Source organism: Osmerus mordax, chromosome 2, assembly GCF_038355195.1.
Source record: "Osmerus mordax isolate fOsmMor3 chromosome 2, fOsmMor3.pri, whole genome shotgun sequence".
NCBI lineage: Eukaryota > Metazoa > Chordata > Actinopteri > Osmeriformes > Osmeridae > Osmerus > Osmerus mordax.
In genome coordinates this window covers 21,587,606-21,600,535 of record NC_090051.1, presented here as the reverse complement: position 1 = coordinate 21,600,535, position 12,930 = coordinate 21,587,606, and the positions used below count along the sequence as shown (strand labels likewise).

At 48.1% G+C, this 12,930-nt stretch overlaps 1 protein-coding gene across 2 annotated transcripts in view; it reads left to right on the top strand.

Annotated features, from left to right (window-relative positions):
• The window catches only part of stxbp5l (syntaxin binding protein 5L), a 96,763-nt gene that overhangs the window by 23,205 nt on the left and 60,628 nt on the right, over positions 1–12,930 (top strand). For both annotated transcript variants that reach the window (XM_067254233.1, XM_067254225.1), the window contains exon 3: positions 11,656–11,737. In XM_067254233.1, the coding sequence (XP_067110334.1) occupies positions 11,656–11,737 (82 nt within the window). The remainder of the gene's footprint in view (positions 1–11,655; positions 11,738–12,930) is intronic.

Below are 12,930 nucleotides of genomic sequence, written 5' to 3'. Positions count from 1 at the left end.
TTAAATGTGAATGTAAATGTGTGCATTGTGTGTTTGTGCAGTGGTTTCTCACTTGAAAAACCCTGTCTTTTGCAGTATGTGTAAAGCTGTGTGCTGGAAAACATTTGAGGAAATAGTGTAAGTACAGTGAAAAACACTCTGTGTCTTTTTTTGTTTTGTTTATTTCTTAAAATGTTTCCCTCCACCGCTTCTCTCTGTCACTCACTCAGACTGAGGAGAGACAGAGACAGGGGGGGAGGGGGGGGGGGGGGGGGGGGGGAGGGCACAGTATATGGATGAGAGATAGATGGAGTTTGTGACCAGCAGAGTGAGAGAGTGAAGGGTAAATCGGTGTGGGGGGAGGGGGGGGTGTGTTTGGAGGAAGACAGCTGAACCTGAAGGAAGGCATGAAAGAACTGTTGCGTGACAGTCAATGACTTTCAGAGGCCTCGTGTGTGTGTGTGTGTGGTGTGTGTGTGTGTGTGTGTGTAGGGGTAGCGTGTGAGCGTGTGTGAAGGAGCTGTGGTTCCTGGTTGGGCGTGACCTTTAATATCAGTTAACTGAGCGGGGAGCGGGAGGGAGAGAGGGGCGAGCAGTAGGGGGAGGGGGAGGGAGAGAGGGGCGAGCAGTAGGGGGAGGGGGAGGGAGAGAGGGGCGAGCAGTAGGGGGAGGGGGAGGGGGAGGGAGAGAGGGGCCAGCAGTAGGGGGAGGGAGAGAGGGGCGAGCAGTAGGGGGAGGGGGAGGGGGGGGCACCATTCAAGACTTTAATAACTGTCGTTTACTTCCTCTCCTTCCACAAAGACAGACCCCTTCTTCTAGGAAGGACATTATAAATCCGTGTGCGCTTGCTACATCTTGACGAGGTCAGCGTGGATTTAAAAGAAGGCAGCAGTTGTGTTAGTCTTGTTTTAGGTCTTGACCTGCTGTGAAGAGAACAGTTGTTTTTAGTCTTGATCTGCCGTGAAGAGAACAGTTGTTTTTAGTCTTGACCTGCCGTGAAGAGAACAGTTGTTTTAAGTCTTGATCTGCCGTGAAGAGAACAGTTGTTTTTATCGGTAGATGGAAAATAGTTCTGACTTGAAAGTGTAGAAAAAAAAATCCATGAAAGGACTCAATGACATGAGACAACTAGCAGACAGGTGCACACACACACACAGATGGGCAGCCTCTCCTCCACATTTACCATTTATTTTGTCTTCATCCCTTCCTGCCAGAACGCAGATCCTCCCCATGAGGTTAATAATTGATTTGCTTGCGGACAAAACAGAACGTGTTACCTCCAGGCATGATTCACAGTGACGCATCAAAGCCACTGGGACCGCAGGCATTGGGAGGTGTATAAAAAACCCAATTAAGTTCACAAGTATTTTCTCTCCCCAACTCTCTCCTCTCCAAACCACGTTCACTATTCCTCAGGTCCAGATTACCCACAATCCCACCTCTCCACGTGTCAGCCCTGTTTCGATCAGGAAGTGCCAGACCATAATTAGCCGGCTGCCTCCCTGCTGGTACTAGTATCCCTCTAGAGCAATTCAGCTCTTCTTCTTTTATTCTGCCAGCTACTTTTTATTTTATTTTTACATCCCACTCTTTGCCACCCTCACTCCTTCCCTCCAGTTTTTACCATCTGAAACCACCGCCGAAGTGAAAGACCTTTTCGCTCACCCAGAAGGAGGGATGGAAGGAGGGATGGAAGGAGGGAAGGAGGGAGGGATGGAGAGAGCGAAAGGGAAGAAGGAAGTGCTTGATGAGTCATGGTTTGCTAAGCCGTGTAATGGCTGCTGTCTGGGGTAATTGTACACCCTGTCGTGGTGTCCCTGTCCAGCACATCCCCAGTGTCCCTGTCCAGCACATCCCCAGTGTCCCTGTCCAGCACATCCCCAGTGTCCCTGTCCAGCACATCCCCAGTGTCCCTGTCCAGCACATCCCCAGTGTCCCTGTCCAGCACATCCCCAGTGTCCCTGTCCAGCACATCCCCAGTGTCCCTGTCCAGCACATCCCCAGTGTCCCTGTCCAGCACATCCCCAGTGTCCCTGTCCAGCACATCCCCAGTGTCCCTGTCCAGCACATCCCCAGTGTCCCTGTCCAGCACATCCCCAGTGTCCCTGTCCAGCACATCCCCAGTGTCCCTGTCCAGCACATCCCCAGTGTCCCTGTCCAGCACATCCCCAGTGTCCCTGTCCAGCACATCCCCAGTGTCCCTGTCCAGCACATCCCCAGTGTGTGGGGGCAGCACATCCCCAGTGTCCCTGTCCAGCACATCCCCAGTGTCCCTGTCCAGCACATCCCCAGTGTGTGGGGGCAGCACATCCCCAGTGTGTGGGGGCAGTGGCAGCGCTCTAGTCCATCCCCAGTGTGTGGGGGCAGTGGCAGCGCTCTAGTCCAGCACATCCCCAGTGTGTGGGGGCAGTGGCAGCGCTCTAGTCCATCCCCAGTGTGTGGGGGCAGTGGCAGCGCTCTAGTCCAGCTGGAAGAGTTAAGGGAACTTTCGACACTTGACACGACGTATTGCTCTCGACGTTTCCGTCAAAGCCTTTCTCACTCTCTCTCTCTCTCTCTCTCTCTCTCTCTCTCTCTCTCTCTCTCACACACACTCTCTCTCTCACTCTCTCATTCTCTTTCTGTCATTCTTTGTCTTTCTCTGTGTCTCTCACTCTTTCTCTTTCACTCTCTCTCTCTCTTTCTGTCTAGTGGGCCTCATCAGGTCATTGTGCTAGCAGTGGTTATCTCTTCTCCCGTTGTTCTCTCTCCTCTCATCTAATGGAGCGTGTCAAACGAACACTGTTATTTACCACCTCATCAAGCATGGAGCGAGGGATGGAGGAACTCTCAGAGGTCTGGAGGGAGGGGCAGATGAAGGGATGGATGGAAGTGGCGGGAGGGGGTGGGGAGAGGTGCTTATAGCTGTTTTATAACAGTGATTTATTTTGCTCCTTGTGTCCTTCGCAAGCTCCTCCCATCATCTTTGCAGCGTCTCAAGAATTTTGTGAGAATTTGCATGAGTGTGTGTGTGTGTGTGTGTGTGTGAGTCCACGTGTGCTGTGTGTGTGTGTGTCTGTTAGTGTGTCTGTTAGTGTGTCTGTTAGTGTGTCTGTTAGTGTCTTTCCCTCTCCTCACCTCCTCTCTCTGCTCCCCTCCCTTTCCTTTCCCTCTCCTCTCTCTTTTTTCAATGACTGCCTCCTATCACGCTGAATTAGCTCAGCCATGTGCACACAGAGGCCTCGTTCCTAATTGTCGTCCTTCTGGTGTGAAAGAGCCCTGAAAATGTCACGTTGAAACGCAGGGAGGAATCCAATTGGATGGATCACAGTGGAGCGCTGTCAGTTACAGAGGTTATCACATCTCAAACGGATTCAGGACACGCGAGAAAGACACACACACACACACACACACACACTCACACAGCTACAACTCAATCATTCATCCGACATGCATCCCCACCCAACCACTCACCCCTCTCACACACACACAAACACACTCTCAGTCCCACACACACACACACACGTATGTAAATGTAAATCCACACACAAACACTAACCGTATGCAGACATGTTAACGCACACACGTAAACACAAACACCCATGTAAACCCCCACACATGCCAACACACACCAACACACACACACACAACTTGATTTGAAATGACCGTGATGGCTGGGCAGAGATACTCACACAAGTACAGAACACAACGTCTCTTTCACCAGGTCAACACACAAGGCCGGGTGGACGTGTAGCTGGTGAAGTTACCAAACCCTATGGAACACTACTTCACCAAACTCAAGTGGCTTTTAGTGAGTTTCTATGCATTGAAACTCTTCTCTTGAGTGTGCGATTGATCTCAAGTATCATCCAAGAGAGGCTCATCCTGCTTTGGTCCTGGAATACTAGACGCTTTTCTTTCTCTGCTGTGAATTGTTAAAAGAGTTTACAGCAGGATCGAGGGGGTGTCAGAGTGTTTCTAAGAGAAAACACCAAAATGTATCTATCAGAGTGTTTCTAAGAGAAAACACTAAAATGTATCTATCCACTCTTAATGACCAAAGGTTCTGAAGAGAATCAAAGTGAAGCGTTATTGTCTTTGAAGTGGACGACCAGCTCAGACTACAATTTATTAAACCTCGGATTGTATTCGAGCTGCTCTTTGTAGTTTCAATCGACTGGTTTTTCAGACCGGAAAATAAGCCTTTTCCTTCTGTTTAGGATCCCGACATTGCATCTCTAATTGGTGAAATGGCCTTTTGAAATGTTTATATACACGGGGAACACTCCAAGTTCTCTTAGTTTAACTGTCTCTTCCCTACCCTCTTCTGAATCCCCACATCTATCTGCATATTCCTCCTCTCCAGAAACCTAATCAATTGTAATGTCATAATCATCATGTTTTTTTTGGTATTATTTACTCCAAACTGTTCACAGGTAAAATTAGCATTTGGCTGGGGGCGAGGTGTGCTAATTCTGAGATCTAATCTCCCTAATGAGAGCTGCGTTAGGGCGAAAGCTGCTGTATCACACTTCAACACACATTACTAATCACAACCCATGGATACAGCCAAGGGCCCATGTATCAATCCACACTTGTATGCTCATGCAAACACACACATACAAAAACACACCGTTAAACATGGCAACTAGCTCCCTTCTATGAATGCTGATCCTATCAGCTTCATGATGCACTTCAAACTGCAACACTCACACCTCGCACGTTACCATGGTATCAGTCTGTGTTGACAATCACCTTCTCTCTGGAACTGAAACTGTCATGTGTCTCTTCCCCGTGTTTCATCACGCTGAAAAACGCAGCACGGTCGTTACAGCTCGACGCTAACCTCGTACTGGCTGTCATGTCCGCTGTCACAATGGTGGGCCAGAAACCCAGTATTGTAATTCGCCAGCTCCAGCTGTCAATCAAAGGTCAGCCAATCCCCAGCATCCCCCACTAAATAGGACGTGTTTTGTCAAGATGTGAATGCGATCACATGGCATCCTTCGGGATTTCACTTTCTCTGCCTCACACGGTCGCCAGCACCTGTGGACAGAAGCTTAGACCTTTACCCAGCGTTTATACTTCATCATCACACCTCCAGCCAGCATTGCAAGGTGACATATACGATACCCCACACCATGTACAGCCCTCTCCACCCACCAGACGACATGTGTCAACACTCGGCTGGATCTCCAGTTACCTGCGAAATGACACGTCTCTATAAATTCCCCCGCCATCCCACTCACAGAAAACACCCCACTCACAGAAAACACCCCACTCACAGAAAACACCCCACTCACAGGAAACACCGCAAAGCTGCGCCGGCCACAGACCACAGAGTGAGAGCCAGGAACGAGGGCCGAGTGACATGTCACCGTCAGTAACCAGGCTCCAGGTGGCTGTCAGTAACCAGGCACCAGGTGGCTGTCAGTAACCAGGCTCCAGGTGGCCGTCAGTAACCAGGCTCCAGGTGACCGTCAGTAACCAGGCTCCAGGTGACCGTCAGTAACCAGGCTCCAGGTGACCGTCAGTAACCAGGCTCCAGGTGGCCGTCAGTAACCAGGCACCAGGTGACCGTCAGTAACCAGGCTCCAGGTGGCCGTCAGTAACCAGGCTCCAGGTGGCCGTCAGTAACCAGGCTCCAGGTGGCTGTCAGTAACCAGGCTCCCGGTGGCTGTCAGTAACCAGGCTCCCGGTGGCTGTCAGTAACCAGGCTCCAGGTGGCCGTCAGTAACCAGGCTCCAGGTGGCCGTCAGTAACCAGGCTCCAGGTGGCTGTCAGGCTTTATCAAGAGAGGAGAAGACAAACACACGTACAGATTTTCACTGGAGGGAGGGGGAGGCGACTGGGCGTGTAAATTGCTTGGCAATTTTGAACCGCCACGAAAATAATGTCACCGTTTCAATTAAGTGGGAGTGGATCCTGAGGACGCAAACACTGGGGGCTGTTCTGTTTGTGCCTCAGTGCTTTCTGGGTAATCATAGTTGGAGGTTTTGTTTTGGAGGCATTGTTTGTTTTTTACAAATTACTTCCCAGTTGTGGTTGGGAGCAATCGCTTTTATTTCATAATTTGTGGGATTTGTGTTTGTGTGTGTGTGTGTTTGGGAGAGAAGGAGAATCAGAAAGACTTACTGACACGGAAGCCATTAGGTAATGGTCTCTCTCTCTCTCTCTCTCTCTCTCTCTCTCTCTCTCTCTCTCTCTCTCTCTCTCTCTCTCTCTCTCTCTCTCTCTCTCTTCCCCCTCTCTCTGTGAGTCATTCCTCACCAACCTCTCTCCTATTGGACTCCCTCACCTGTTCACCTCTCTCCTATTGGACTCCCTCACCTGTTCACCTCTCTCCTATTGGACTCCCTCACCTGTTCACCTCTCTCCTATTGGACGCCCTCACCTGTTCACCTCTCTCCTATTGGACGCCCTCACCTGTTCACCTCTCCTATTGGACGCCCTCACCTGTTCACCTCTCTCCTATTGGACTCCCTCACCTGTTCACCTCTCTCCTATTGGACACCCTCACCTGTTCACCTCTCCTATTGGACTCCCTCACCTGTTCACCTCTCTCCTATTGGACGCCCTCACCTGTTCACCTCTCCTATTGGACGCCCTCACCTGTTCACCTCTCTCCTATTGGACGCCCTCACCTGTTCACCTCTCTCCTATTGGACGCCCTCACCTGTTCACCTCTCCTATTGGACGCCCTCACCTGTTCCCGTCTCCATGTTCCCAGTGAGTCACCCTCTCTCGGTCCTCCCCGTTTCCATCTCTGTCACTTTCTTCTCTCACTTTACGCTGCCCTGACTACTTTATCTCTTTATCTCTGTTTAAGGTCTCTCGTCATTCTCTAATTATCTCTTTCTCCCTCATCACTCCTCTATTTCTCTTTCCCCCTCCCTCTTTCTCTTCCTATCTCTACCCGATCCTTCTTTCTCTCTCCTTGCACCCTCCCTCCCTCCCTCTCATGTGGGGGCAGAGGAACTGACATCCATCTGACTCATAATTCAATAATTAGCTGCAGATCTGAATGACATTTATTGGAGTCAGGTGGGATGTGTGAGACACTGAGAGACAGTATTATTCCTGTTTCCATCCAGGACACGTCCTTATGCTGTGCTAGAATAAGTGTTGATAAGGGACTGCTGTAGGAATGATATAATTTTAGGATGTAATGACTAGTTGGTACAATAAGTTGGCCAGAACTATAAACAGGACTCCATGGCCTTCCCTTAACCTTTCCACAATATCCCTTTAGGGATTTAGTCAACATGCTGTTCATGTCCAAAAGTCAAAACAAACTATCAGGACTCATTTGTGGCTGTGAAGCTGCAAGTATTACGGTACACCACACCCAAGTGACTACCGGTTGATGTGCGTTGACAACCATGCAGCCTTCAGGGTCACAAAATTAGAGCATGACAGGACACATCCATCAGATGGTGGCGGCCATTTTGCCCTCAGTACAGTTTCTCCCTGTGTGGATTCATCAAGGTAATTATAAACCAGGGGGGTCCGGCCCCCCTTGTGGCGCCCTGAAGTCCTTTCTTATCTTCTCCCCGATCAGAAAACAAACAGTAACTCTTCACTTTCACCCTCCTCCACCCTTCTTTCATTTCTTGGATACATTAATTGAATGTGAATCAGGGCTCTTTGTACATACACTCGAAATGTATTTCGGTACCAACCAGTTACCTGCATTTTGCCAGCCCACGGTGTTGACGAGAGAGAGAGAGACAGAGAGACAGAGAGACAGAGAGACATATAGAGAGACACAGGTCCATCCCTGTCCTCGTCAGGTGATGACTGTGACCTACATTCCTTCTAGACTCTGACTAGCTACTGTTCATTTTACAGGCGTTATTTTTGCCACGGCAGCAATGACCTGTCACCGTGTCCAATGGCGTGTTCTCCTCAGACAGCAACACAAGCCTTGTTCATGACCTGTCACCGTGGTCACATCTGACAGGTGGGCTGTAGCATGTTTGTGAAAATCCCCTCAGGCAGTGATGGAGGGGGGAAGGGAGAAAGAGAGAGAGTAGAAGGGAGAGAGATGTAGAGTAGAAAAGAGTTGAAATAAAAGAGAAAGAGAGAGGGAAAGTTGAGAGAAGAGAGAAGGCTGGAGAGATGGACAGGATGGTGGGGAGAGCAAGATTACTTCTCGCCTCCCTCTCTCCCTCTCTCACTCCCTCCCTCACCTCACCATCATGACAGCACACATCGAACTGACTTGCAAATGAGCTAACAAGCTAGGTTAAAAAGTATCCGAGGTGAATGCAACATCATTTCTTGACGTTGCTTGCCTCCAAAATCTTTACAATGCTTGAAAAATGCTTCAATATTTGATTTAACGTTTAATTTCTTCTCTTTGGGTTTGTGTTTGCCTCTGGTATTAGATTTTAAGGGAATACGGATCCAGTAGCTAGGTATGAATTCAAGAGGACAGGCTCATTGGTTGTTAAACATATTGCCTTGCAATTGAAACAGGTTTCTCTTCCTGTACTCAGCAGCTGAACAGAGGATGCATGTGCTTGGAAGGACCCTGTCGCTCAATTCCTGGTCTGCTCCATTGTGTTCCATTAGATGTCCCCCTTCCTTCCCTCCTTCCCTCCTTCCCTCCCTCTGTCAGGTGGTTTGAATCGATTCAGCTGTGAGGGAGGCACAGAAAAAGAGAGAGTGAAAAAGACGGAAAGAGAGAGGGGGGAGGGAGAATCGATGAGAGAATTCCCAGTCTACTTTAAACAACTAGGGGATTGTGGGTGTTTTGCATGTATTCATTCAACCAAGTGACATCTTTTCAGCACCCTAAATATTTCTCACGGCCCAGCTGAAGTTGAAAACTCCCGTCTGTCATAGAATTTAGACACGAGAGGCAATCTTAAAACTCATCTCTAAAATCAATACTCACCTCATTGGTGCGGTGCACTGTGGTAAACATAATACTATGTGTTGCCTTCCTGTGCTGTGTATTTTAAATACACGTCTAGATGTTTAACTATTGTGACACGACATGTAAGCATGTGTGGTCATTACTCAGTCTGTTTTATTGTATAGCTGTCAAAACTGAGACAGTTTGTGTGTCTTAGTTCATTACATTTACATTTAGTCATTTAGCAGACGCTCTTATCCAGAGCGACTTACAGTAAGTACAGGGACATTTCCCCCGAGGCAAGTAGGGTGAAGTGCCTTGCCCAAGGATACAATGTCATTTTGCACGGCCGGGAATCGAACCAACAACTTTCTGATTAATAGCCCGACTCCCTAACCACTCAGCCATCTGACCCCCCCTTCAGTTCATCACACAGTCACCCAGCCACCCTCATCTGCTCACTGCAGGCAGGGACAGTCACCCCAGCAGCCCCTGCCCACCGCACACAGGGAACAGAGCATGGAGCATGCAGGCTCAGCTTAGCTCTGGAGGTGTGTGCGTGCGTGCGTGTGTGCGTGCGTGCGTGTGTGTGTGTGCGTGTGTGACAACCATTTTGACAGATATTTCCTCCTATGTTTCTTTTCTCTTTATCTCTTCGGCTTTTCCCCGATCTGTGTGTGTGTGTGTGTGTGTGTGTCATACTTGAATGCCCTCTCTGTGTTCAGTCAGCCATCCTCAGGTCTCAGCTGTGTGGAATCCTCACTCAATGAGATGCCCAGTACCACATGAATTACCCGCTGAACAGCATTGAACCTCATACACACACACACCTGGGGCCCTGATGCACACACACCACACACACACCTGGGGCCCTGATGCACACACACCACACACACACCTGGGCACCAACATACAGAATCACACACACAGACAGAAACACTCTCACAGATACCTGGGGCACAAACAGAAACACACACTAATATCTGGGGCACACACAGAACACACACACCTGCATGTTGAGTGTCAACACTGCCAGGTCCCAACCCTTAACGGTAAATCATTCATTGGAAAATAGAAAAACCAGCATGGTCTCACTTCCAATTATGATTGTTTTTAAAATGAATGATTGTCAATAACTCATTCTTGTTGTACCACATGTCCACATCATTTGGTCGTGCTGTCACACAGTGGGACTGTCATCCCCTGGATTGGAAATAAATTAAGTAAAATTGGAACTGGACGGAACACACACAGAAACTGTCTTTGGAGTTCTTGCCTTGTTTGTCCTTCAGCCAAAGTAGTGTTATTTAAGTCCCTCATCCTCATCTAATGAGTTCATTAAAGTAAGCCGTCATCCATCATCCGGCTCCGGGTCACCGAGGCGGAGAGATCTCTGAAGGTCCGTTCTCCCCCCCCCCCCCAGGCCCGGTGCTCAGACTCACACAGGAGAACAAAACAACAAACAGCTTTCAGGGAGACAGGATTTGAGAAGAAGGCGTCTCTCGTTCCTCGCCCCAGGCTGACCGTGGTAGGCAGGGAAAGGTCCTGGGTGTATCTCTGGGTGTATATCTGGGTGTATCTCTGGGTGTATCTCTCTACATCTCTTGAAAAGAGGATGAGAATCCTCGAAAAAGGCAAATTCAGGGCATCTTAGATTTAAACTAATTTTCTGATCTGGAAAGTGGAAGGGAATTCAGGCTCGTCTAGTCATTTGTTTTTCTCGTTTTCTTAAAAGCAAAGATTTTGTATTACCTTCTCGTGTCAGAGAATGTTTACGAATCTCTGGACCCTGTCAGTAGAAGTCTACTGGGTGCTGTTCCTGTCTGACAGCTGGAACCTGCTGCATTGGAGGGTCGCCAGATTTCTGCATGAAAAGGTTCGGCTGCTCGAGATGATAAGTCAGTCAGTCCAGCGTGCGTTTCCAGAATCTTCCATTCTCTCTCCTCAGAGAACACACTGTCTACCTGCCTCCCAAGGTGTTCTGGGGCTGTTTCAGAGATTTATCATGAATGTTTTCTTCACGTTTATGCTATTTGTCTGTGTGCTCTCGCATATCTTGGTAGTTTCTATGTCTTATTCTATTTCAATTATCCCTTTCTCTCTATTCATCCTGGATGAACTAGACGTTTTATCTCCACCAAACTACTGTCCAGAAAGTGTCCTTAAACAACCTTTTTCCATATCTACTTCAGATAATTGCTCCTGCACCTTTTGGTTGGAAATAAACTGTGGTCACACTGACCTTATCGAGTTTGTTTGACGTCATACCGGAGCAAATGTCTGCTGTGTGACCGTTTTAGAGCCTTTCTGTAGCTACAGGCCTGCTTCTTGGAAGGTTAAGTGCATAATTGTACCTGAAAGCAGACTGTGGAAACTAGTGGTGAGAAAGTCTAAAGATGTCTATTGTCCAATGCAGCACCTGTGGTTTTACACAACCCTTAATGGAACTCATTCACAATAATCCATTCAGAGAGTAAGTGTACTGTGAGAGGTTTTACACTTTGTTTGTACTTAGTTGGACCCCCACAGGATTTTTATCCTATAATGGATTATTATGGGATATCAAAATACATTTGATCTTAACTATTATGAGCCATCAGTCTTTCCCCATGAAAAGTGTTGGCCATTGTGCTAGACGTCTATGGAATACCATAGATATTATTTAAAAGTAGCCGCATTAATCTTTTTCTGGACTGTGACCAGTTAGCCCAGGACTGTAACATGCTGGTACTGCCGAAGTACAGTTGAAATCCTCATGTTCCTGATGCCTGCTATCTTCAGTGTCGGCCATGTTGTGTTCCTGTCATGCTTCCTTGACTCTGTGATGTCATCAGACTGGGACGGCCTGGCGTGGATTGCTACTGTCAGCATGAGAGCGGAGCGGCCGTGCTTCAACTACAGTTCCTCATCAACGAGGTAAGACACACTTTGTGTGTGTGTATACTATTGTTTGTGTGTGTGTGTGTGAGCCCTCCCGGGCCCAGGTTCTGTAGCATGGATCTTGATGTGCTGGAAGTCTTGTAGGAGCAGAAGAGGGCAGACGTTTGCTCTAGAGCAGAAGCCAGTCTGTGTGACTGCTGAAGACGTTGCTGAGTTGCAGGTCTGTGAAGTATCGCTTCTGATAGCTCTCCAGCCCACTCTCTCTCCTTCACTCTCACTCTCTACCCACATTCGGTCTCTTTTTCTGTCTTTACAAGTCTACTCCTCTCTCACTCTCTCTTTTTCTCCCTCTCTCCCTCTCTCTCTCTCTCTTTCTCCCTCTCTCTCTCCTTTTCTATCTATTTTTTGTTTTCATTCAGTCTATATATTGCCCACTATCCTTTCTCTCTTGTTCTCTCTATCCTTTCTTTCTCTACTGGCTTCTGTGGAAGACAACAGAAGGGTTTGTATGAGGACTTTCACAACTGTGGCTAATGACTGTGACAAGAGGGAAGGGGAGGTTATTTAACGTCCAAATTATCTTGTGTGTGTGTGAGAGAGAGAGAGAGAGAGAGAGAGAGAGAGAGAGAGAGAGAGAAAGAGAGAGAGAAAGAGAGCAACACTATGAGAGAGAATAGGAGACAGAGATAGACAATAGTGCGTAGTGTGGTATGTTTCCCAGGGGAAGCATTGATGTTAATATGAAACAAGACAGACTGTTTGTCCAACTCATTCAACGAGACAGTTACATCATACCGATGACAACAAGCATGCCCATCGACCACAACGCCAATTGATTCAGACTCATATTCATACATTCACACCAGAATACAGAATTATCTACCACATCAGATCAATGTGTACAATATCATCTCATTACTCCTCGGGTGCATGCTTTCGTCTTCTAACGCAACCATGTAGCCATACTCTGTCTTGAGTATGTCTGCATATTTGTTTACAGTGTCAGTGTGAATTATCTTACGATGATATCTAACTAACTCTCTCTGCCTAGAACAGAGCGGTGCAGTTCAGGGCGATGCAGGGAGGGGTGGAATGGATAAGGAGGAATTCATGGGTGGAGGAACTGGTTGGATGAAAGTGCCTCAGGCAAAAATGCATATTCACCGTATATGTGTGTGTATACGTGTGTGTGTGTGTGTATGTGTTCAGGCTGCACATACCAAAAGGCC